This window comes from Ranitomeya variabilis, chromosome 5 (assembly GCF_051348905.1).
Source record: "Ranitomeya variabilis isolate aRanVar5 chromosome 5, aRanVar5.hap1, whole genome shotgun sequence".
Lineage (NCBI taxonomy): Eukaryota > Metazoa > Chordata > Amphibia > Anura > Dendrobatidae > Ranitomeya > Ranitomeya variabilis.
The window spans coordinates 283,595,654-283,618,524 of record NC_135236.1 but is presented as its reverse complement, the minus strand read 5'-3'; the positions used below and the strand labels follow the sequence as shown (position 1 = coordinate 283,618,524).

Sequence of the window (22,871 nt, the reverse complement as noted above, 5' to 3'; positions counted from 1 at the left end):
CCAGTGCCCTACCTCCTCATAGGGACTGTGATTGCGCTATTAATTTGATTCCTGGTAGTAAGTTCCCTAAGGGCCGACTTTTCAATTTATCTGTGCCAGAACATGCCACTATGCGGAGTTATGTAAAGGAGTCCTTGAAGAAAGGGCATATTCGCCCGTCTTCGTCACCGTTGGGAGCAGGGTTCTTTTTTGTGGCCAAGAAGGATGGCTCTCTGAGACCCTGTATAGATTACCACCTTCTCAATAAAATCACGGTCAAATTTCAGTACCCTTTGCCTCTGCTGTCTGATTTGTTTGCTCGGATTAAGGGGGCTAGTTGGTTTACCAAGATTGACCTTCGAGGGGCGTATAATCTTGTGCGTATTAAACAGGGCGATGAATGGAAAACAGCATTTAATACGCCCGAGGGCCATTTTGAGTACCTGGTGATGCCATTCGGGCTTTCTAATGCTCCATCTGTGTTTCTGTCCTTTATGCACGACATCTTCCGGAAGTATCTGGATCGGTTCATGATTGTATATTTGGATGATATTTTGGTCTTTTCGGACGATTGGGAGTGTCATGTGAGGCAGGTCAGAATGGTATTCCAGGTCCTTCGTGCTAATGCGTTGTTTGTGAAGGGGTCTAAATGCCTCTTTGAAGTTCAGAAGGTTTCCTTTTTGGGCTTCATTTTTTCCCCTTCTACTATCGAGATGGACCCTGTTAAAGTTCAGGCCATTTATGATTGGACTCAACCTACATCTGTGAACAGTCTTCAGAAGTTTCTGGGCTTTGCTAATTTTTACCGTCGCTTCATCGCTAATTTTTCTAGTGTGGTTAAGCCTTTGACTGATTTGACGAAGAAAGGCGCTGATGTGGTGAATTGGTCCCCTGCGGCCGTTGAGGCTTTTCAGGAGCTTAAGCGTCGTTTTACTTCGGCCCCTGTGTTGCGTCAGCCAGATGTTTCGCTCCCTTTTCAGGTCGAGGTTGATGCTTCTGAGATTGGGGCAGGGGCTGTTTTGTCTCAGAGAAGTTCTGATGGCGCTTTGATGAAGCCATGTGCTTTCTTTTCTAGAAAGTTTTCGCCTGCTGAGCGTAATTATGATGTCGGCAATCGGGAGTTGTTGGCTATGAAGTGGGCATTCGAGGAGTGGCGACATTGGCTTGAGGGAGCCAAACATCGCGTGGTGGTCTTGACTGATCACAAGAATCTGACTTACCTCGAGTCTGCCAAGCGGTTGAATCCTAGACAGGCTCGATGGTCGCTGTTTTTTTCCCATTTCGATTTTGTGGTCTCATACCTTCCGGGATCTAAGAATGTGAAGGCTGATGCCCTTTCTAGGAGTTTTTTGCCTGATTCTCCGGGAGTCCCTGAGCCGGCTGGGATTCTCAAAGAGGGGGTGATTTTGTCTGCCATCTCCCCTGATTTGCGGCGGGTGCTGCAGGAGTATCCGGCTGATAGACCTGACCGCTGTCCAGTGGAGAAACTGTTTGTCCCTGATAGATGGACTAGTAGAGTTATTTCTGAGGTTCATTGTTCAGTATTGGCTGGTCATCCTGGGATTTTTGGTACCAGAGATTTGGTTGCTAGGTCCTTTTGGTGGCCTTCCTTGTCGCGGGATGTGCGTTCTTTTGTGCAATCCTGTGGGACTTGTGCTCGGGCCAAGCCTTGCTGTTCTCGTGCCAGTGGGTTGCTTTTGCCTTTGCCTGTCCCGAAGAGGCCCTGGACGCATATTTCCATGGATTTTATTTCTGATCTTCCTGTCTCTCAAAGGATGTCCGTCATCTGGGTGGTTTGTGATCGGTTTTCTAAGATGGTCCATTTGGTACCCTTGCCTAAATTGCCTTCCTCCTCTGATTTGGTTCCATTATTTTTTCAGCATGTGGTTCGTTTGCATGGCATTCCGGAGAACATTGTGTCTGACAGAGGTTCCCAGTTTGTTTCTAGGTTTTGGCGGTCCTTTTGTGCTAAGATGGGCATTGATTTGTCTTTTTCTTCAGCGTTCCATCCTCAGACAAATGGCCAAACCGAACGAACCAATCAGACCTTGGAAACCTATCTGAGATGCTTTGTTTCTGATGATCAGGATGATTGGGTGACCTTCTTGCCATTGGCCGAGTTCGCCCTTAATAATCGGGCTAGTTCGGCCACTTTGGTTTCGCCTTTTTTATGTAATTCTGGTTTTCATCCTCGTTTTTCTTCAGGGCAGGTTGAGCCTTCTGACTGTCCTGGTGTGGATTCTGTGGTGGACAGGTTGCAGCAAATTTGGACTCACGTGGTGGACAATTTGACGTTGTCTCAGGAGAAGGCGCAATGTTTTGCTAACCGCCGTCGCTGTGTTGGTCCCCGACTTCGTGTTGGGGATTTGGTTTGGTTGTCTTGTCTTATCGTTATGTTCCTATGAAGGTTTCTTCTCCTAAGTTCAAGCCTCGTTTCATTGGTCCTTATAAGATTTCTGAAATTATCAATCCTGTGTCGTTTCGTTTGGCCCTTCCAGCTTCTTTTGCCATCCATGATGTGTTCCATAGGTCGTTGTTGCGGAGATATGTGGCTCCTATGGTTCCTTCCGTTGATCCTCCTGCTCCGGTGTTGGTTGAGGGGGAGTTGGAGTATGTGGTGGAGAAGATTTTGTATTCTCGTATTTTGAGACGGAAGCTTCAGTACCTGGTTAAATGGAAAGGTTATGGTCAGGAGGATAATTCCTGGGTTGTTGCCTCCGATGTCCATGCTGCCGATTTGGTTCGTGCCTTTCATTTGGCTCGTCCTGATCGGCTTGGGGGCTCTGGTGAGGGTTCGGTGACCCCCTCCTCAAGGGGAGGGTACTGTTGTGAATTCCGTTCTCGGGCTCCCTCCTGTGGTCGTGAATGGTACTTTCATGAGCTCGGTCCTTGGACACCCTCTGGTGGCTTTGAGTGGAACTGCTGATCTTTGAGGTTGGCTTTCTCAGCTGCCCTCGCTTATTGCTTCTGCTGGCTTCCCTATTTAACTCTGCTCAAGTCGTTAGTTCATGCCAGCTGTCAATGTCTCAGTACTGGTTCAGATCTCTCTTGGATTTCTCAGATGACCTGTCTACTCCAGCAGAAGCTAAGTCCCTGCTAGTTCATTTGTTGTTCATTGTTTTTTGAATATATTTCTAAGTACATGCTATGTTTCTAGTCCAGCTTGCTATTATATTTCCCTGCTAGCTGGAAGCTCTGGGGGTGCAGAGCTGCACCTCCACACCGTGAGTCGGTGTGGAGATCTTTTTGCACACTCTGCGTGGTTTTTGTAGTTTTTAATACTGACCGCATAGTTCCCTTTCCTATCCTCTGTCTATCTAGAGAAGATTCAGCCTCCTTTGCTAAAATCTGTTTCATTCCTGTGTTTGTCACTTCCCTCTTAACTCACAGTCAATATTTGTGGGGGGCTAACTTTCCTTTGGGAAATTTCTCTCAGGCAAGGTAGGGTTCTATTTCTATCTTTAGGGGTAGTTAGCTCTTAGGCTGTGAAGAGGCGTCTAGGGAGAGTTAGGCACGCTCCACGGCTATTTCTAGTGTGTGTGATAGGATTAGGGATTGTGGTCAGTAGAGTTACCACCTCCTCAGAGCTTGTCCCAGGTTTTCCGTTTTAACCATCAGGTCATTCTGGGTGCTCCTAACCACTAGGTCCATAACAGGGGTGTGTCAGGGTTAGGGGTGTGGTTAGGGTTACCGTTGGGATTAGGGTTAGGGATGTGTTTGTATTAGGGTTTCAGTTATAATTGGGGGGTTTCCACTGTTTAGGCACATCAGGGGCTCTCCAAACGCGACGTGGCGTCCGATCTCAATTCCAGCCAATTCTGCGTTGAAAAAGTAAAACAGTGCTCCTACCCTTCCGAGCTCTCACGTGCACCCAAACAAGGGTTTACCCCAACATATGGGGTATCAGCGTACTCAGGACACATTGGACAACAACTTTTGGGGTCCAATTTCTCCTGTTACCCTTAAAGAAATACAAAACTGGGGGCTAAAATATAATTTTTGTGGAAAAAAAAAGATTTTTTATTTTCATGGCTCTGCGTTATAAACTGTAGGGAAACACTTGGGGGTTCAAAGTTCTCACAACACATCTAGATAAGTTCCTTGGGGGGTCTAGTTTCCAAAATGGAGTCACTGGTGGGGGGTTTCTACTGTTTAGGTACATTAGGGGCTCTGCAAACGCAATGTGACGCCTGCAGACCAATCCATCTAAGTCTGCATTCCAAATGACCCTCCTTCCCTTCCGAGCTCTGCCATGCACTCAAACGGTGGTTCCCTCCCACATATGGGGTATCAGCGTACTCAGGACAAATTGGACAACAACTTTTGGGGTCTAATTTCAACTGTTACCCTTGGAAAAATACAAAACTGGGGGCTAAAAAATAATTTTTGTGTAAAAAAAAAAGAATTTTTATTTTCACGGCTCTGCGTTATAAACTGTAGTGAAACACTTGGGGGATCAAAGCTCTCACAACACATCTAGATGAGTTCCTTAGGGGGTCTCCTTTCCAAAATGGTGTCACTTGTGGGGGGTTTGAATGTTTAGGCACATCAGTGGCTCTCCAAACGCAACATTGCGTCCCATCTCAATTCCTGTCAATTTTGCATTGAAAAGTCAAACGGCGCTCCTTCCCTTCCGAGCTCTCCCATGCGCCCAAACAGTGGTTTACCCCCACATATGGGGTATCAGCATACTCAGGACAAATTGGACAACACCTTTTGGGGTCCAATTTCTTCTCTTACCCTTGGAAAAATAAAAAATTGGGGGCGAAAAGATCATTTTTGTGAAAAAATATGATTTTTTATTTTTACGGCTCTGTATTATAAACTTCTGTGAATCACTTAATGGGTCAAAGTGCTCACCACACATCTAGATAAGTTCCTTAGGGGTCTACTTTCCAAAATGGTGTCACTTGTGGGGGTTTTTGATGTTTAGGCACATCAGGGGCTCTCCAAACACAACATGGCGTCCCAGCTCAATTCCAGTCAATTTGGCATTGAAAAGTCAAATGGCGCTCCTTCGCTTCCGAGCTCTGCCATGTGCCCAAACAGTGGTTTACCCCCACATATGGGGTATCGGCGTACTCAGGACAAATTGTACAACAACTTTTGGGGTCCATGTTCTCCTGTTACCCTTGGTAAAATAAAGCAAATTGGAGCTGAAGTAAATTTTTTGTGAAAAAAAGTTAAATGTTCATTTTTATTTAAACATTCAAAAAATTCCTGTGAAACACCTGAACGGTTAATAAACTTCTTGAATGTGGTTTTGAGCACCTTGAGGGGTGCAGTTTTTAGAATGGTGTCACACTTGCTATTTTCTATCATATAGACCCCTCAAAATGACTTCAAATGAGATGTGGTCCCTAAAAAAAATGGTGTTGTAAAAATGAGAAATTGCTGGTCAACTTTTAACCCTTATAACTCCCTAACAAAAAAAAATGTTGGTTCCAAAATTGTGCTGATGTAAAGTAGACATGTGGGAAATGTTACTTATTAAGTATTTTGTGTGACATATCTCTGTGATTTAATTGCATAAAAATTCAAATTTGGAAAATTGCGAAATTTTCAAAATTTTTGCCAAATTTCCATTTTTTTCACAAATAAATGCAGGTAATATCAAAGAAATTTTACCACTATCATGAAGTACAATATGTCATGAGAAAACAATGTCAGAATCACCGGGATCCGTTGAAGCGTTCCAGAGTTATAACTTCATAAAGGGACAGTGGTCAGAATTGTAAAAATTGGCCCGGCCATTAACGTGCAAACCACCCTTGGGGGTAAAGGGGTTAAACACTTTTTTCAGGTGGTTTTTGGGCTGAATCCGCATGAAAAAGATGTCATGTGAATGTACCCTAAAGGGGTAAACCTGGCGAGATAACTAGGCTCAATCTTGTACAACTGTATACCTGATGTAATTTTTTATTTTACAGAAAAAAACATATACAGTGTGATAATAATAATAATAATCTTTATTTATATAGTGCCAACATATTCCGTAGCGCTTTACAGTTTAACAGCTTCAAACACAACAGTCATAAGTAACAATGTTAACAATACAATAATTAAAGCAACACAAGATGACCCTGCTCGTGAGAGCTTACAATCTACAATGAGGTGGGGGAGATACAAAGTACAGGTGTATATTTACAATGATGCATTTGCAATGATGGCACAGCCAACTTCAGGGGGTGGGGGGTAGATGGAGATAGTGAATGGGCTACACTCAAACAAAATAACTGATTAGGGAACATGATAGGCCGCTCTGAACAAATGTGTTTTGAGGGAGCGCCTAAAACTATGCAAATTGTGGATGGTCCTAATTTCTTGGGGTAGAGCATTCCAGAGGATTGGCGAAGCACGAGAGAAGTCTTGGAGTCGGGAGTGGGAGGTACGGATTAGTGCAGAGGTTAGTCGAAAGTCATTTGCAGAGCGCAGAGGTCGGTTAGGCCGATAGACAGAAATGAGGGAGGAGATGTAAGGGGGTGCCGCACTGTGAAGAGCTTTGTGGGTGAGAACAAGTACTTTGAATTGTATCCTATAATGAATGGGCAGCCAGTGTAATGACTGGCGAAGAGCGGACGCGTTTGAGTAACGATTAGCTAGATGGACAACCCTGGCTGCTGCATTAAGGATGGACTGGAGAGAGGTAAGTTGAGTGAGGGGGAGGCCAATTAATAGAGAGTTGCAGTAGTCCAGGCGGGAGTGGATCAGGGCGACAGTGAGGGTTTTTGTTGTTTCTATAGTGAGAAAAGGGCGGATTCTAGAGATGCTCTTTAGGTGTAAGTGGCATGAGCGGGCAAAAGATTGTATATGGGATGTGAAGGAGAGATTGGAGTCAAATGTAACACCCAGACAGCGTGCCTGCTACCGGGGTGTTATTATGGTGCTGCCCACGGAGAGGGAAATGTCAGGTTTAGGGATGTTAGTAGATGGTGGGAGCAGAAGAAGTTCAGTTTTGGAGAGGTTGAGTTTCAGATAGAGAGCGGACATTATGTTGGAGACTGCAGACAGTCAGTGGCGTTCTGTAGTACAGCGGGGGTAAGGTCAGGGGATGACGTGTATAGTTGTGTGTCGTCGGCATAAAGATGGTACTGAAAGCCAAATCTGCTGATGGTCTGTCCAATTGGGGCCGTGTAGAGAGAGAAGAGAAGGGGGCCAAGGACTGAGCCCTGGGGTACCCCGACAGTGAGAGGAAGAGGAGATGAAGTGGAGCCAGAGAACAGAACACTGAAGGAGCAGTCAGAAAGATAGGAGGAGAACCAGGAGAGAGCCGTGTCCTTAATGCCAAGGAGTAGGAGCCTAGAGAGTAGGAGAGGGTGGTCAACAATGTCAAAAGCTGCAGAAAGGTCGAGAAGAATGAGCAGAGAGTGGTCACCGTTACATTTTGCTGTCAGAAGGTCGTTGGTCACTTTGACGAGTGCAGTTTCTGTCGAGTGTAGGGGGCGGAAGCCGGACTGTGAAGGGTCTAGGAGGGAGTGAATGGAGAGGTAATAGGTAAGGCGGGAGTAGACTAGGCGCTCCAAGAGTTTAGAGATGAAGGGGAGATTGGAGACCGGTCTGTAGTTGTTTGTGCAGGATGGGTCAAGGGTGGGTTTCTTTAGTAACGGAGTAATGATAGAGTGTTTGAAGAAGGACGGGAAAATGCCTGAGGAGAGTGAAAGATTAAAGATTGTAGTTAGGTGAGTAGTGACGACTGGAGAGAGAGACTGGAGGAGATGTGAGGGAATGGGGTCGGTAGTGCATGTAGTCGGACGAGAAGAAGAGAGGAGCCTGGAGACTTCTTCTTCTGTGATGTGATCAAATGCGGAGAGTGAGCCAGGGGAGATGCAGGGAGGGATGGGAGTCACTGAACTTGGTGACTGGGAGCAGATTTCCTGACGGATATTGTCTATTTTCTCTATAAAGTGGGAGGCCAGGTCATCAGCACAAATGTCTGATAGGGGCTTGAGCTTTTGGCCTGAGGAGGGAGTGAAAGGTGTCAAAAAGTTTCTTGGGGTTGTTGGATAGTGAGGAGATCAGGGTGGTGTAGTAGGTCTGTTTGGGGATGTGAAGGGCAGAGTTATAGGTTTTTAACATAAATTTGAAGTGTATGAAGTCTTCTGGTGTGCAAGTTTTCCTCCATAAGCGTTCAGCACTCCTAGAGCATCGCTGGAGAAATCGGGTTTGCGATGTGAACCAGGGCTGTACGATAATAAAAAGTAAGAGAAAGTAAATTATTGTTAAAATTCATAAAGTATAGAAAATGTTTACCAAACTGTGAACAAAAAAATGAATCAAACTAATTTTATAGCTGTAATGATATGAGTTAAAGCACTAACATATGCTGCCAATATAAAAAACGGAGCAACTCTGCAAATAGTCTATCTTAAAAAAAAAATCCGCTACTGTTGTGTGTTTGCAGCTTCCAAGGAAATCTATGTATTGTCATGTATTCATACTACAAATATGCTATATGTATTCTGCAGCTGTATTTAATGATGCATGCTGAAAAGACGTATGAGACATTAGAAAGTCTGACTCCCCCATCAGACTACATACGGTGTTTATCTGTAGTCTGTAGCTTAGAGACACTTAGATGTGAGCGGAGCTGCAGACACTAAACAGTAAAATATAACAACACTACAGTTTGTTTTAGAGGATTCCTGTAAGACAGAATGTACACAAAGTTATTGACAGTATAACAATGTAACAATTTACATCCGTGTTCACATTGCATGTTTTTAAGCTGGCTGAGGTGGACTCTGTAGTATTTACTGCGAAGGCAATGGATTTAGATGGCGATACATTGATGTATGTAATAGACCGAACAAGGGTGAGTACAAGAAATGTTGTCTTGTAATGCCAGTCACTAGTACACACGTGATCAGATAAACTATAAGTGCATCTTTAGTTGTATTATAAATGAATTACTTGTATGTAAAGTTACCCTAAGCCAAGCTATAAGGCTGGAGTCACACGAGTATCTTGTCTACTGCAACAGAATGAGGGGCCCATAACACAAATGACACTTGGCTCAGACTCTGCTACAAGCAGGAGCCGAGTGTCATGGTACTGTGCTCTGATCCTCTGACATGAGGAAATCGCAGCACAAGTGAGGATGAGACGGAGAAAGTAATTTCTACATCTTCTCCATTGCCGGCATCCACAGTAATCGGACTGCACTCGGATGACATCCAAGATCAAAGGTATGTGTGGAGAAAAAGGGGCACAGAATTCACAGAATGTCAGAAAAAGAACATCTCGCCAAGTTAAAGATGCATATATATATATATATATATATATATATATACAGGGGTTGGACAAAATAATGGAAACACCTAACATTTTGGCATAATAATCTTCGAACATGTTATAAACATGCAAACCGTGGCATATGGTAATGTTTTGTAGTTGATTATTTGTGTTATGCGATATGTGAATGTAAATTAACTGTTTGTTTTGCATAATTGTAAGAACATTGATGAGAACCTGATACCAATGGCAGACCTCTCAGATTTTCAAAGAGGCCAAATTGTTGGTGCTCGTATGGCAGGTGCTAGTATAACAGAAAGTGCCCGAATGCTTGGCGTGTCAATAGGTACTGTCTCCAAAGTAATGACTGCATTTGAAAGAGAAGGAAAAATGTCCGCAGCAAAGCACAGGTCCGGCTGAAAGTCAAAGTTGACTGAGAGAGACCGTCGGACTCTAAAGCGAATTGTGAGAGAGGATCGCAAGACCACGGCTCCGAAAATCACTGCTGAGCTCAATAAACACCTACAGAACCCAGTTTCCACGAAAACTGTTCGTCGGGAGCCGCACAAATCTGGATTCCACGGAAGAGCTGCAATTAGAAAACCGCTGCTCTCAATGACAAATGTTTCCAAGCGTTTAGAGTGGTGTAGAAACCTCCAGAATTGGTCCCTCGAGCAGTGGAAACATGTGATATTCTCAGACGAATCATCGTTTACCCTATTTCTGACCTCCGGCCGAGTGTGGAGACAGCCGAAAGAAGAATTCCATCCAGACTGCCTTCTCCCAACCGTAAAACATGGCGGAGGTTCTGTGATGATCTGGGGTGCTACTTCGTGGAGATCCGCCGGGCCAATGATACCCTTCATGGAAGAATTAACAGCCGAGATTGTTTAGGCATTTTGGGCGACCAAGTGCATCCAATGGTTCAAGCACTGTTCCCGGAGGGGAACGCCATCTTTCTGGATGATAATGCACCAATTCATACAGCTAGAATCGTTAAAGCATGGCGCGAGGAACATTCTAATGAAGTTGAGCATCTCATCTGGCCCCCACAATCCCCAGACCTCAACATTATTGAGCATTTATGGTCGATTTTAGAGATTCAAGTTAGACATTGATTTCCGGATGCCATCGTCGCTCAAAGAACTGGAGGGTGTTTTAACTGCAGAATGGGCTAAAATTCCTTTGGAAACAATTCACACCTTGTATGAATCCATACCTCAGGGAATTGAGGCTATAATCGCCGCAAAAGGTGGACCTATACCAAATTAAACTAACATTTGTTGATATTTCCAGGTGTTTCCATTATTTTGTCCAACCACTGTAGATAGATAGATAGATAGATAGATAGATAGATAGAAAAGAACACAGCAGCACATGTACATGAATCTAGGCCATGTGAAAACACAGACAAATATCCAATATGAATCATACTTCTCAAAAATATTTTTTCACAAATTTTTTCAAAAAAATTTGTTTTCATAAAACTTACAGTAATAGATGAATTGAAGATTCTTAGCGCATAAGTTGGCCAATTCATGTGTGCCCATGAACCACGGCAAGGTGATCTCCTTCTGATGGGTCCTACTCTACCGTACATGCCACTCTTGGGCCACCAGCCTACAACTATGGACAAACATGTCACTCTAGGGCTAAACCTACAATTTATGGGCAGGTAGAGTTGATTACTGCCACCTGCAAGGTCAATGGGAGGAGTGCAAGATCAGCCTGGAAGCAGCCAACATCCAAGCGTTTAGAGTGTTGTAGAAACCTCCAGAATTGGTCCTTCGAGCAGTGGAAACATGTGATATTCTCAGACGAATCATCGTTTACCCTATTAACGACCTGCGGCCGAGTGTACGTTTGGAGACAGCCGAAAGAAGCATTCCATCCAGACTGCTTTCTCCCAACCATAAAACTTGGCAGAGGTTCTGTGATGATCTGGGGTGCTACTTCGTGGAGATCCGCCGGGCCAAGGATATCCCTTCATGGAAGAATTAACAGCCGAGATTGTTTAGGCATTTTGGGCGACCGAGTGCATCCAATGGTTCAAGCTCTGTTCCCGGAGGGGAACGCCATCTTTCTGGATGATAAAGCACCAATTCATACAGCTAGAATCGTTAAAGCATGGTGCGAGGAACATTCTAATGAAGTTGAGCATCTCATCTGGCCCCCACAATCCCCAGACCTCAACATTATTGAGCATTTATGGTCGATTTTAGAGATTCAAGTTAGACGTTGATTTCCGCCGCCATCGTCGCTCAAAGAACTGGAGGGTGTTTTAACTGCAAAATGGGCTAAAATTCCTTTGGAAACAATTCACACCTTGTATGAATCCATACCTCGGAGAATTGAGGCTATAATCGCCGCAAAAGGTGGACCTATACCAAATAAAACTAACTTTTGTTGATATTTCCAGGTGTTTCCATTATTTTGTCCCTGTATATATATATGTATATATATATATATATATATATATATATATACAGTGGGGCAAAAAAGTATTTAGTCATTCAGCAATAGTGCAAGTTCCACCACTTAAAAAGATGAGAGGAGTCTGTAATTTACATCATAGGTAGACCTCAACTATGGGAGACAAACTGAGAAAAAAAAAATCCAGAAAATCACATTGTCTGTTTTTTATCATTTTATTTGCATATTATGGTGGAAAATAAGTATTTGGTCAGAAACAAAATTTCATCTCAATACTTTGTAATATATCCTTTGTTGGCAATGACAGAGGTCAAACGTTTTCTGTAAGTCTTCACAAGGTTGCCACACACTGTTGTTGGTATGTTGGCCCATTCCTCCATGCAGTTCTCCTCTAGAGCAGTGATGTTTTTGGCTTTTCGCTTGGCAACACGGACTTTCAACTCCCTCCAAAGGTTTTCTATAGGGTTGAGATCTGGAGACTGGCTAGGCCACTCCAGGACCTTGAAATGCTTCTTACGAAGCCACTCCTTCGTTGCCCTGGCGGTGTGCTTTGGATCATTGTCATGTTGAAAGACCCAGCCACGTTTCATCTTCAATGCCCTTGCTGATGGAAGGAGGTTTGCACTCAAAATCTCACGATACATGGCCCCATTCATTCTTTCATGTACCCGGATCAGTCGTCCTGGCCCCTTTGCAGAGAAACAGCCCCAAAGCATGATGTTTCCACCACCATGCTTTACAGTAGGTATGGTGTTTGATGGATGCAACTCAGTATTCTTTTTCCTCCAAACACGACAAGTTGTGTTTCTACCAAACAGTTCCAGTTTGGTTTCATCAGACCATAGGACATTCTCCCAAAACTCCTCTGGATCATCCAAATGCTCTCTAGCAAACTTCAGACGGGCCCGGACATGTACTGGCTTAAGCAGTGGGACACGTCTGGCACTGCAGGATCTGAGTCCATGGTGGCGTAGTGTGTTACTTATGGTAGGCCTTGTTACATAGGTCCCAGCTCTCTGCAATTCATTCACTAGGTCCCCCCGCGTGGTTCTGGGATTTTTGCTCACCGTTCTTGTGATCATTCTGACCCCACGGGGTGGGATTTTGCGTGGAGCCCCAGATCGAGGGAGATTATCAGTGGTCTTGAATGTCTTCCATTTTCTTATTATTGCTCCCACTGTTGATTTCTTCACTCCAAGCTGGTTGGCTATTGCAGATTCAGTCTTCCCAGCCTGGTGCAGGGCTACAATTTTGTTTCTGGTGTCCTTTGACAGCTCTTTGGTCTTCACCATAGTGGAGTTTGGAGTCAGACTGTTTGAGGGTGTGCACAGGTGTCTTTTTATACTGATAACAAGTTTAAACAGGTGCCATTACTACAGGTAATGAGTGGAGGAAAGAGGAGACTCTTAAAGAAGAAGTTACAGGTCTGTGAGAGCCAGAAATCTTGATTGTTTGTTTCTGACCAAATACTTATTTTCCACCATAATATGCAAATAAAATGATAAAAAAACAGACAATGTGATTTTCTGGATTTTTTTTTCTCAGTTTGTCTCCCATAGTTGAGGTCTACCTATGATGTAAATTACAGACGCCTCTCATCTTTTTAAGTGGTGGAACTTGCACTATTGCTGAATGACTAAATACTTTTTTGCCCCACTGTATATATGTGTATATATATATATATATATATATTTATTTTTTTGCCTAAAATACAAAGGAAATGTGTCATCTTTAACTTTAACCCTTTCAGAGATCATTTCATCTTCAACTTGCTTAACTGTTCACAATAACAGTAATTTTGACCAGGGGTGCCCAAACTTTTACATGTCACTGTATATGATTTTATTTCTTTACTTTTAAAAGGGGAAAAATAAGGTGATTTGAATTTCTTATATATATTATTTTAAAAACTCTTTATTACTTTGTTTTTCAGTCCCCTTGGAGAACTTAAACCTGCAATTGTCTGATCATGTGTTCTATATACCACAGTACAACAGTATTGCTGTTTAAAGCAAAAAACATTTCCAATGAAGCCCAGCCTGTGGATGAACTTCACAGGAGTCCTGACAAGGCAACTATTGAGGCCTTCAACAAGCCCCTTGCTGCTATGGCCACATATCAGCACGCTGCAGGGTGGGACGATAGCCTCAAGATACAATGCGCACATTAAATGCTGTTGACAATGGATAACAGCTGCACTTAAAGGGAATCTGTCATCTAATTTTGGCCCTATAAGCTGCGGCCACCGCCATCAGAGGCTTTTCTACAGCATTCTGTAATGTAACCTGAAAGATAAGAAAAACAAGTTAGATTATACTCACCTGGGGGGGCGGTCCGATCCGATGGGTGTCACGGTCCGATCTGGCGCCTCCCATCTTCATACGATGACGTCTTCTTCTTTTCTTCCTGCTGCGGCTCCTGCGCAGACGTACTGATTTGCTCTGTTGAGTACTGTAGTGCGCAGGCGCCAAGAAAGTTCAGAGAGGCCCGGCACCTGTGCACTGCAGTACTTTGCGCTGCCCTCAACAGAGCAAATCAGTATGCCTGCGCCGGAGCCTTGACAGGAAGCAAAGAAGAGGATGACATCGCATGAAGATGGGAGGCGCCGGACCCGGACCACGACGCCCATCGGACCAAACCACACCGGACCGCCCCTGGGTGAGTATAATATAACTTGTTTTTCTCATCTTTCAGGTTTCATCGGGGCTTACCTACAGCATTACAGAATGCTGTAGATAAGCCCCTGATGGCGGTGGCCGCAGCTTATAGGTGAAAAATGGGGTGAGAGATTCCCTTTAAAGGTGCTAACAGCAGCAATTGGCACTGTCATTGCTGCTGTTACAGGCAGGTACTGGCTGTGTAACACAGCAGGCACCTGCCAGGTATGGGGCAGGCTCAGCTATCTATACACAGACAATCGACATGGGACGTATCAGTACATCCAGTGTCACTAAAGGGTTAAATTTCACGGTTTCATTTACTTTCACATGGTGTTAAAAAAAAGAGGAAGTGACAAAGAGTGTTGGATAACTAATGTTACTATATGACTATAGGTCTTCCATTTTCTTAGAAAGGTAAACAAACAGGAGTGGATTTGCTTCTAAAGAAAAGGGAAACTATTAAAATTCTCACTACAGTGTCACCTCAAATATATCTGGTGGATAGGTGATAAATGCTTTAGGCTATACCAACTGCAAAAAATAAAAAAAAATCTGAACTGAATTCTCTCAGTGAAGGGATAGGCAGAAGAGGAACAAGGGGATGTCAAAATAATTTCTCTACTAAAGAACAATGCCCAGGTCAAATGTTACTTGGCCTTCTCTGTTATGCAGTTATTTTGGGTAGCATAACATGGGCCAATGGATCCACTTTCTGCAATGTGGTCCTGTGGGTGTGCCCCCAGTGGAAAACCTCACTGTTTCACTTTGTGTATGTGATTAACGTATTCCTGATTTTACGGTACAGTGGGTACAGAAAGTATTCAGACCCCTTTACATTTTTCACTCTTTGTTTCATTGCAACCATTTGGTAAATTCAAGAAAGTTCATTTTTTCTCATTAATGTACACTCTGCACCCCATCTCGACTGAAAAAACAGAAATGTAGTAATTTTTGAAATTTAAAAAAAAAACATGAAATGGCTGCAATGAAACAAAGAGTGAAAAATGTAAAGGGGTCTGAATACTTTCTGTGCCCACTGTAAGTATTTAGGAGCTTGATCCTGATTATAATGCATGCCATGTGTTTACAAAGAAGGTTTTTTCTTCTCTATTGTTCACAGGGTGACTTTAAATACTTTCACATGGATCTCCCTTACAACGGGAAAGTATTGCTGTCTAGGCCTTTAGACTATGAAAATGTACAGGAACTGGAGGTTATCATTCATGCTGTGGTAAGATATCTGGTTACAACACCTTTGTTTAGTATTTCGAAATAGAGATATTCATATTTCAGCCTAAATTAATTTACCTTCCAAGGAAAGTCCCAGGTTTTAGTTATCAATTATTTATTTTCCTGTACATTAGATTCAGATACATTCCACAGATCTTCTGTAAGGCTACGTTTCCACAATGCGCTTTTGGTGAGTTTTTGATGTTGCAGGATTTCTGCACCTATTACTGTATGTAAATTTGGTTACTTGCATTTTTACATTGCGTTTGCGTGCGTTTTTTTAATATGGGTTTTTATAACGTTTTTGACCCTGTGGTTTTTGACTCTTTTTCTTTAAATAAAGTTGCATTGGTTTTGAAACTTCCTGGTATTTTGATTTCACTGAACTTTATTGATACTCTTAGATGCTGATTACATACATTTTTTATGTATTCATGCCATGGAAATGCAGCGTTTTTTACCTGCTGATTTTCAGCATCTATTTGTAAGTCTATAGGGAAAATCTGCACATAAAACTTGCAAGACAAATTGACAGGTTGCGGATCTGAAGAAGCAGAGTGGGCAGAAGATTTCTAGAAATCCCATCCACTTTGCTGGAAATGTAAGATGCTGCGCTTTTGATGCAGGGAATATATGCAGCATTACAAATGCGATAAAAGCTCATTGTGGCAATGTAGCCTAAAGGTACCTTCACACTAAACGATATCGCTAGCGATCCGTGACGTTGCAGCGTCCTGGATAGCGATATCGTTGAGTTTGACAGGCAGCAGCGATCAGGATCCCGCTGTGATATCGCTGGTCGTTGGTTAAAGTTCAGAACTTTATTTGGTCGTCAGATCGCCGTGTATCGTTGTGTTTGACAGCAAAATCAACGATGCCAGCAATGTTTTACAATGGTAACCAGGGTAAATATCGGGTTACTAAGCGCAGGGCCGCGCTTAGTAACCCGATGTTTACACTGGTTACCATCGTAAAAGTAAAAAAAACAAACAGTACATACTCAACTTCTGATGTCTGTCACACGTCCCCCGGCGTCCGCTTCCTGCACTGACTGAGTGCCGGCCGTAAAGTAAAAGCACAGCACAGCAGTGACGTCACCACTCTGCTGTTAGGGCCGGCACTCACACAGTGCAGGGAAGCGGACGAAGGTGAGTATGTACTGTTTGTTTTTTTACATTTTACACTGGTAACCAGGGTAAACATCGGGTTACTAAGCGCAGCCCTGCGCTTAGCAACCCGATGTTTACTCTGGTTACCCGGGGACCTCGGCATCGTTGGTCGCTGGAGAGCGGTCTGTCTGACAGCTCTCCAGCGACCAAACAGCGACGCTGCAGCGATCGGCATCATTGTCTGTATCGCTGCAGCATCGCTTAGTGTGAAGGCACCTTAAGAGATGAAAGCCTGGAAGAATTAGGACACATTTTACTATAAAAGCTTTTCCATCTTCTACAAGAAGAAGAGACAGACTGCTATAAACACATGACAATCCAATCTATTTGTATCCAGACATGTCTTAAATAGATTAATCCTTCCAGGGGTGTCCCCTCGCACTAGTAGTAATCACATTTAACTATAATCTCTTGGAGATTACACTATTTGACACCGCTAGCAATCATGGGCTAGTCAGTAGTCACTGATTCCGGCTGGGTGGAACTCTCCTTCCATCGCCTTTGAGCTTTCAGCTTAGCTTTCTGATCTTCCTACATATGGGCGCTCTCTCCTTTAGTGATGTGGAGCTAATGCATAGTGACAGACAGACACTTAATATTATGTCATTTCTAATTGAAAGTAAAAATAGAACAGCTAAACTCAGGGTGACTTTTGCACTGTAGGAAAAATCCTTGCCGAGTGCAGAGTGCGGCTGTTATTACAGTCACCTGTAAAATGGATAGTTATTATGTAACAAAGGTCAAGGCTGGTATAACTGAAACATAGCTATGACTCTAGGTACAAAATATATTTATAGATTTTCCAATTTTTGGCTTCAAATGTATTATTTGGCAAATATAAGATTTTGATGGAAATAATCTTTAAAGGGAATCTACCTCCAGGTAGAGAGGAATGAGGCAAACACATTTAGAATTACTAAGGCATGGTGTTCCCATTATGACACCATCTTACATCTTTTTAAAGTCTTGTTACCCCTTTAACCTTTATGAAGCAACCAGAGGTAAACAGACTAATGTTGGGGACTATGCCTGGGCCAGTTCTTTATGCTTTCCCCCGGCTAACGATTGGCAGCTACGCCTGGGCCAGTGCTTTATGCTTGCCCCCAGGTTAACGATGGGCTGCTACACCTGGGCCATTGCTTTATTCTTGCCCCCAAGCTAATGATGGGCAGCTACGCCTGGGCCAGTGCTTTATGCTTGCCCCCAGGCTAATGATGGGCAGCTACGCCTGGGCCAGTGTTTTATGCTTGCCCAAGGCTAACGATGGGCTGCTACGCCTGGGCCATTGCTTTATGCTTGTCCCCAGGCTAACGATGGACTGCTACATCTGGGCCATTGCTTTATTCTTTCCCCCAAGCTAACGATGGTCAGCTACGCCTGGGCCAGTGCTTTATGCTTGCCACCAGGCTAATGATGGGCAGCTATGCCTGGGCCAGTGTTTTATGCTTGCCCCAGGCTAACGATGGGCTGCTACGCCTGGGCCAGCACTTTATGCTTGCCCCCAGGCTAATGATGGGCTGCTACGCCTGGGCCAGTACTTTATGCTTGTCCCAGGCTAATGAAGGGCTGATACTCCTGGGCCATTGCTTTACGCTTGCCCCCAGGCTAAGGATGGGCAGCTACGCCTGGGCCAGTGCTTTATGCTTGCCCCAGGCTAAAGATGGGTAGCTACACCTGGGCCACTGCTTTATGCTTGCCCCCAGGCTAATGATGGGCTGCTATGCCTGGGCAAGTGCTTTATGCTTGCCCCCAGGCTAACGAAGGGCTGATACGCCTGGGCCATTGCTTTATGCTTGCCCCCAGGCTAACGATGGGCAGCTACGCCTGGGCCAGTGCTTTATACTTGCCATCAGGCTAACAATGGGCAGCTATGCCTGGGCCAGTGCTTTATGCTTGCCCCAAGGATAACTATAGGCTGCTACGCCTGGGCCAGTACTTTATGCTTGCCCCCAAGCTAATGATGGCCTGTTATGCCTGGGCTATTGATTTATGCTTGCCCCCAGGCTATCGATGAACTTCTACGCCTGGGCCACTGATTTATGTTTGCCCCCCAGCTAAAATTTGCCTGCACCATAGTAAGGTAAAATTTCCTTCCCGATTCCACATATGGAAATCAGTGTATTTCCTTGGATCAACGTCCCATTGCAGAGTCTACTACTCAGTCATAAACTGTAATCTATTTATCAAGAAATTCACAACATCTACAGTATGGGTATGACAGGCATTGATTTACACATAAGAGCAAAGTAGCCATTATTGTATATTCATAATAGTTCTTCAGACAGAGAAAAAGGGGTACATCATCTGACTCTTTCCGTATTGCAAATGATCCTTAATGGGCAATGGTACAGGTTGATAGTAAGTTACACCTAAAGGGATGAACTGAATTTCTTTCACAAAAGGCAGACCAAGCAATACTACTATAGAGTCAACTGTACGTTATTACCTGTCCTCCAAAGTTTTCATGCTGTGCTGGTTTAGTCTGTTCATCTGTGAAGATGTAAGTTATAAAGACTATGAATGAACATTTATAGACATATATTCTTCTACAACAGGAAATGACAACGAGAGAGAGGCAGCGCTCTACAGCGAGAGTGCGGGTCATCGTACTTGATGGGGATGATCAGTACCCACAGTTCGTTCCCTGTCTTTATATGTTCCATGATGGTGTCAAAGTCTGTACCAGTCCAACGTACTTGGTGAACATAACATCAAGATTAGAGCCAGTAAGTTTTTTGAAAATGTTGGATTTATTTATCATTGCTGTTTCTCCAGTTTTCTGTAGTAATCTGCGCTTTCTTATGGATTCAGTATATGCGTCTTATTCTCTATAATATTTGCGCCATTTTTAAGATGTCTTTCTTTTATAAGTCTTTTTTTGTTTTTCTCGACAACTTTACTCATCCAGATATTTAGACATGTTCATAAAATGTAACTGTTACCAAATGTCTTATTTTGGAGGGCATTTCTCACTGTAATTTTTTATTTGACGCATTTTAAGGAAAATATGCAACTTTTTAAGAGATTTTCTAGAGAAATTTGTGCTCTAGAAAGTCGCTAGAACAACTGTTAAATGCAAAAAAGGGCATTTTTTGTGTTGTGCCAAATTCATGAACTGGGGGCGCCATCTTAAATATTTTGGAGCACAAAGACAGCAAATACAAGACAAAAAAAAAAGAAAAGTGACTTCAATAACTTGATGAATCAGGGCCATAACATCTATTTGAGTAGACAGATGGTACATAATGAAAAGATGTTTCCTGCTTGTATTGCCAGGTTGGGCCACTTGTGTTCACTCCCGGGCCTATATTTGCAGAAGATGGTGACAAAGGAATAATGACTCCAGTCTCCTATTCTTTACTGTCAGGTAAAGTGTATACAACATTAACTCGTCAAAGTTATTACTCCTGTCCTTAAACATTAGAAATACCAATATGTAACCACCTGGGTGTTTCCTTTTCCTTTAAGATCTCCAAGCTATTCTCGGTTTGTCAATGTATTGAATTCTGCGAGCTGAATACCTTATAATCTTTTTTATGGGTATAGCAAACAAACCACGTCTTTAAGTATCTTACAGAAATTCATTAGTAGATTATTATGGGGATTTTAACTAGGGGTTGGATAGGAACTAATGCAGGAGCCCAGGACATGTCCTATTCAATGTCAACATTATACCGTAGTTATAACATTGTCAAGATAAATGATGTCTGAAACTTGTGTTTTGTAAAAAGTATAAAAGACCACAATTCATCAAGACTTGAGGTTTTCACGTCAGTTCTGATGAAGATGGAGTAAGATGCACCAAATTCATAAAAAAGCATGTACTGTACCTCTTAAGTCTTAAATTTTTCATGATGTATTATTATGTCATGGAGTATGTCAGGGTGTTTGGAGCAAGCTCAGGAGCTGAGCGCGCACCACACATGCCAGATACTGGTTATATTACATAGCCGGCATCTGCTATAGAACCATGAGATCTTGCAGATTTTCCTACTCCATGGATGCAACATCAGCTAACAAAGGAGAAAGGAGTAAGGCTTCTTTTACACTTACCAGGTATTGCTGCAATTTTCACGGTCTGCCGCAATAACGGACCACAAAAAACTTGTGGATCGCCGTTTTTTGGGTTCCCAATACTATAGCAAAAGTATTGGGAAAAAATTGCGTTCCGCAAAACCGGAAGTTATGGTGCACCGCAAAAACAACTTTCTGTTGTATTTGCAGCCCCAGTGAAATTATTGCGGCCCGTTTTTGCGGCCCAGTAGAAATCTATTGGGGCTGCAAAAACGGGCCGCAAAATAACGGTATGTGTAAAAGAAGCCTCACAGTAAAAAAAAAGGAAGGGGCAAGGTTTGACCTAGCAAACACGCAGAAAGACTTATCAGACCAAGTCTGGAGAGATGTGATGGAATGAGCCAGCACGAGACTGATTATTATTATACATATATAATTTACCTTATTATCATGCAGGTCCAGGCAGTGATCTGTTCCAGATTGATAATATTACTGGATCTGTTTCCCTGATAAACACATTGGAAAGTATACCTGCTTCTACTTTCTATAATTTGAAAGTTATGGTAAGACTTCATTTATCATTATTTAGCTTATTCAGAATTGTACAATATTTAGGTCCATTAAACACTTTTAACTGACCTGAGATATAAGAGAATAGCCTCCCCATACAGGTGACAATTCAGCAGCTGTTGGCTGCGCACTATAGCTGACAACTTGCTGTATCAGCCACGATCAGTGTTTGCACCGTCCATATCTGTTTAACCCCTTAGATGCTGCAGTCAATAGTGACTACATCATTATAAATGGTTAACAGAGTGTGGGAGCTCCCCCTTTATCTCAATTGGTGCCCTCAGATCATGATTTTGTGGGCCTGATGTTTGTGATTGGCAATTCATGACCAAATAGCGGCCTTAGGGTACTGTCACACAGTACCATTTTGATCGCTACGACGGTACGATTCGTGACGTTCTAGCGATATCGTTACGATATCGCAGTGTCTGACACGCAGCAGCGATCAGGGATCCTGCTGAGAATCGTACGTCGTAGCAGATCGTGTGGAACTTTCTTTCGTCGCTTGATCACCCGCTGACATCGCTGGATCGTTGTGTGTGACAGCGATCCAGCGATGTCTTCGCTTGTAACCAGGGTAAACATCGGGTAACTAAGCGCAGGGCCGCGCTTAGTAACCCGATGTTTACCGTGGTTACCAGCGTAAACGTAAAAAAACAAACAGTACATACTTACATTCCGGTGTCTGTCCTCCAGCGTCTCAGCTTCTCTGCACTGTGTGAGCGCCTGCCGGCCGGAAAGCGAGCACAGCGGGGACGTCTGACGTCACCGCTGTGCTTGCCGGCTATGGCGCTTACACAGTGGAGACTAGAGAAGCAGAACGCCGGGGACAGACACCGGAATGTAAGTATGTACTGTTTGTTTTTTTTACGTTTACGCTGGTAACCAGGGTAAACATCGGGTTACTAAGCGCGGCCCTGCGCTTAGTTACCCGATGTTTACCCTGGTTACCGGGGACTTCGGCATCGCTCCAGCGCCGTGATTGCAACGTGTGACCGCAGTCTACGACGCTGGAGCGATAATCATACGATCGCTGCGACGTCACGGATCGTGCCGTCGTAGCGATCAAAATGGTACTGTGTGACAGTACCCTTAGAGTCTGACGGCTGTAGTAATCTGTTCAGAAGTCAGCGGCATTTATGTGGTAAAAATACACTTTTTCATTCCTGTCATGCCACTTTGCATTAATTCCTGTAAAGCACCTGAATGGTTAATAAACTACCTGACAGCAGTTTTCAATATATCAGGGGGTGCTGTTTTTAAAATGGTATAACTTTTGGGGGTTTCCCAATATATGGGACCCCTAAAGGCACTTCAAACATGGATAAATGCCTAAAAAAAAAATTTTGTAAATTTCCTTGAAAAAATGAAAAATTGCTGCTACATTTTTAAACCTCCTAAAGGCTAACAAAATAAAAAAACATTTTACAAACGGTGCTAGTGTAAAGCAAACATAAGGGAAATTATATTTATTAATGTTTTGCTGTGGTATGACTGTCTGGAAAAATGTTATTTATTAATGTTTTGCTGTGGTGTGACTGTCTGGATTAAAGGGTTGTGCACTATAGCACATATATCATTCAAA

At 43.3% G+C, this 22,871-nt stretch overlaps 1 protein-coding gene across 1 annotated transcript in view; it reads left to right on the top strand.

The window, feature by feature from the left end:
- Window positions 1-22,871, top strand: part of LOC143774982 (protocadherin-15-like) — a 56,919-nt gene that overhangs the window by 11,892 nt on the left and 22,156 nt on the right. The window contains exons 4-8 of the mRNA XM_077262797.1: window positions 8,705-8,791; window positions 15,424-15,534; window positions 19,258-19,428; window positions 19,979-20,069; window positions 21,173-21,279. Of these exons, the coding sequence (XP_077118912.1) occupies window positions 8,705-8,791; window positions 15,424-15,534; window positions 19,258-19,428; window positions 19,979-20,069; window positions 21,173-21,279 (567 nt within the window). The remainder of the gene's footprint in view (window positions 1-8,704; window positions 8,792-15,423; window positions 15,535-19,257; window positions 19,429-19,978; window positions 20,070-21,172; window positions 21,280-22,871) is intronic.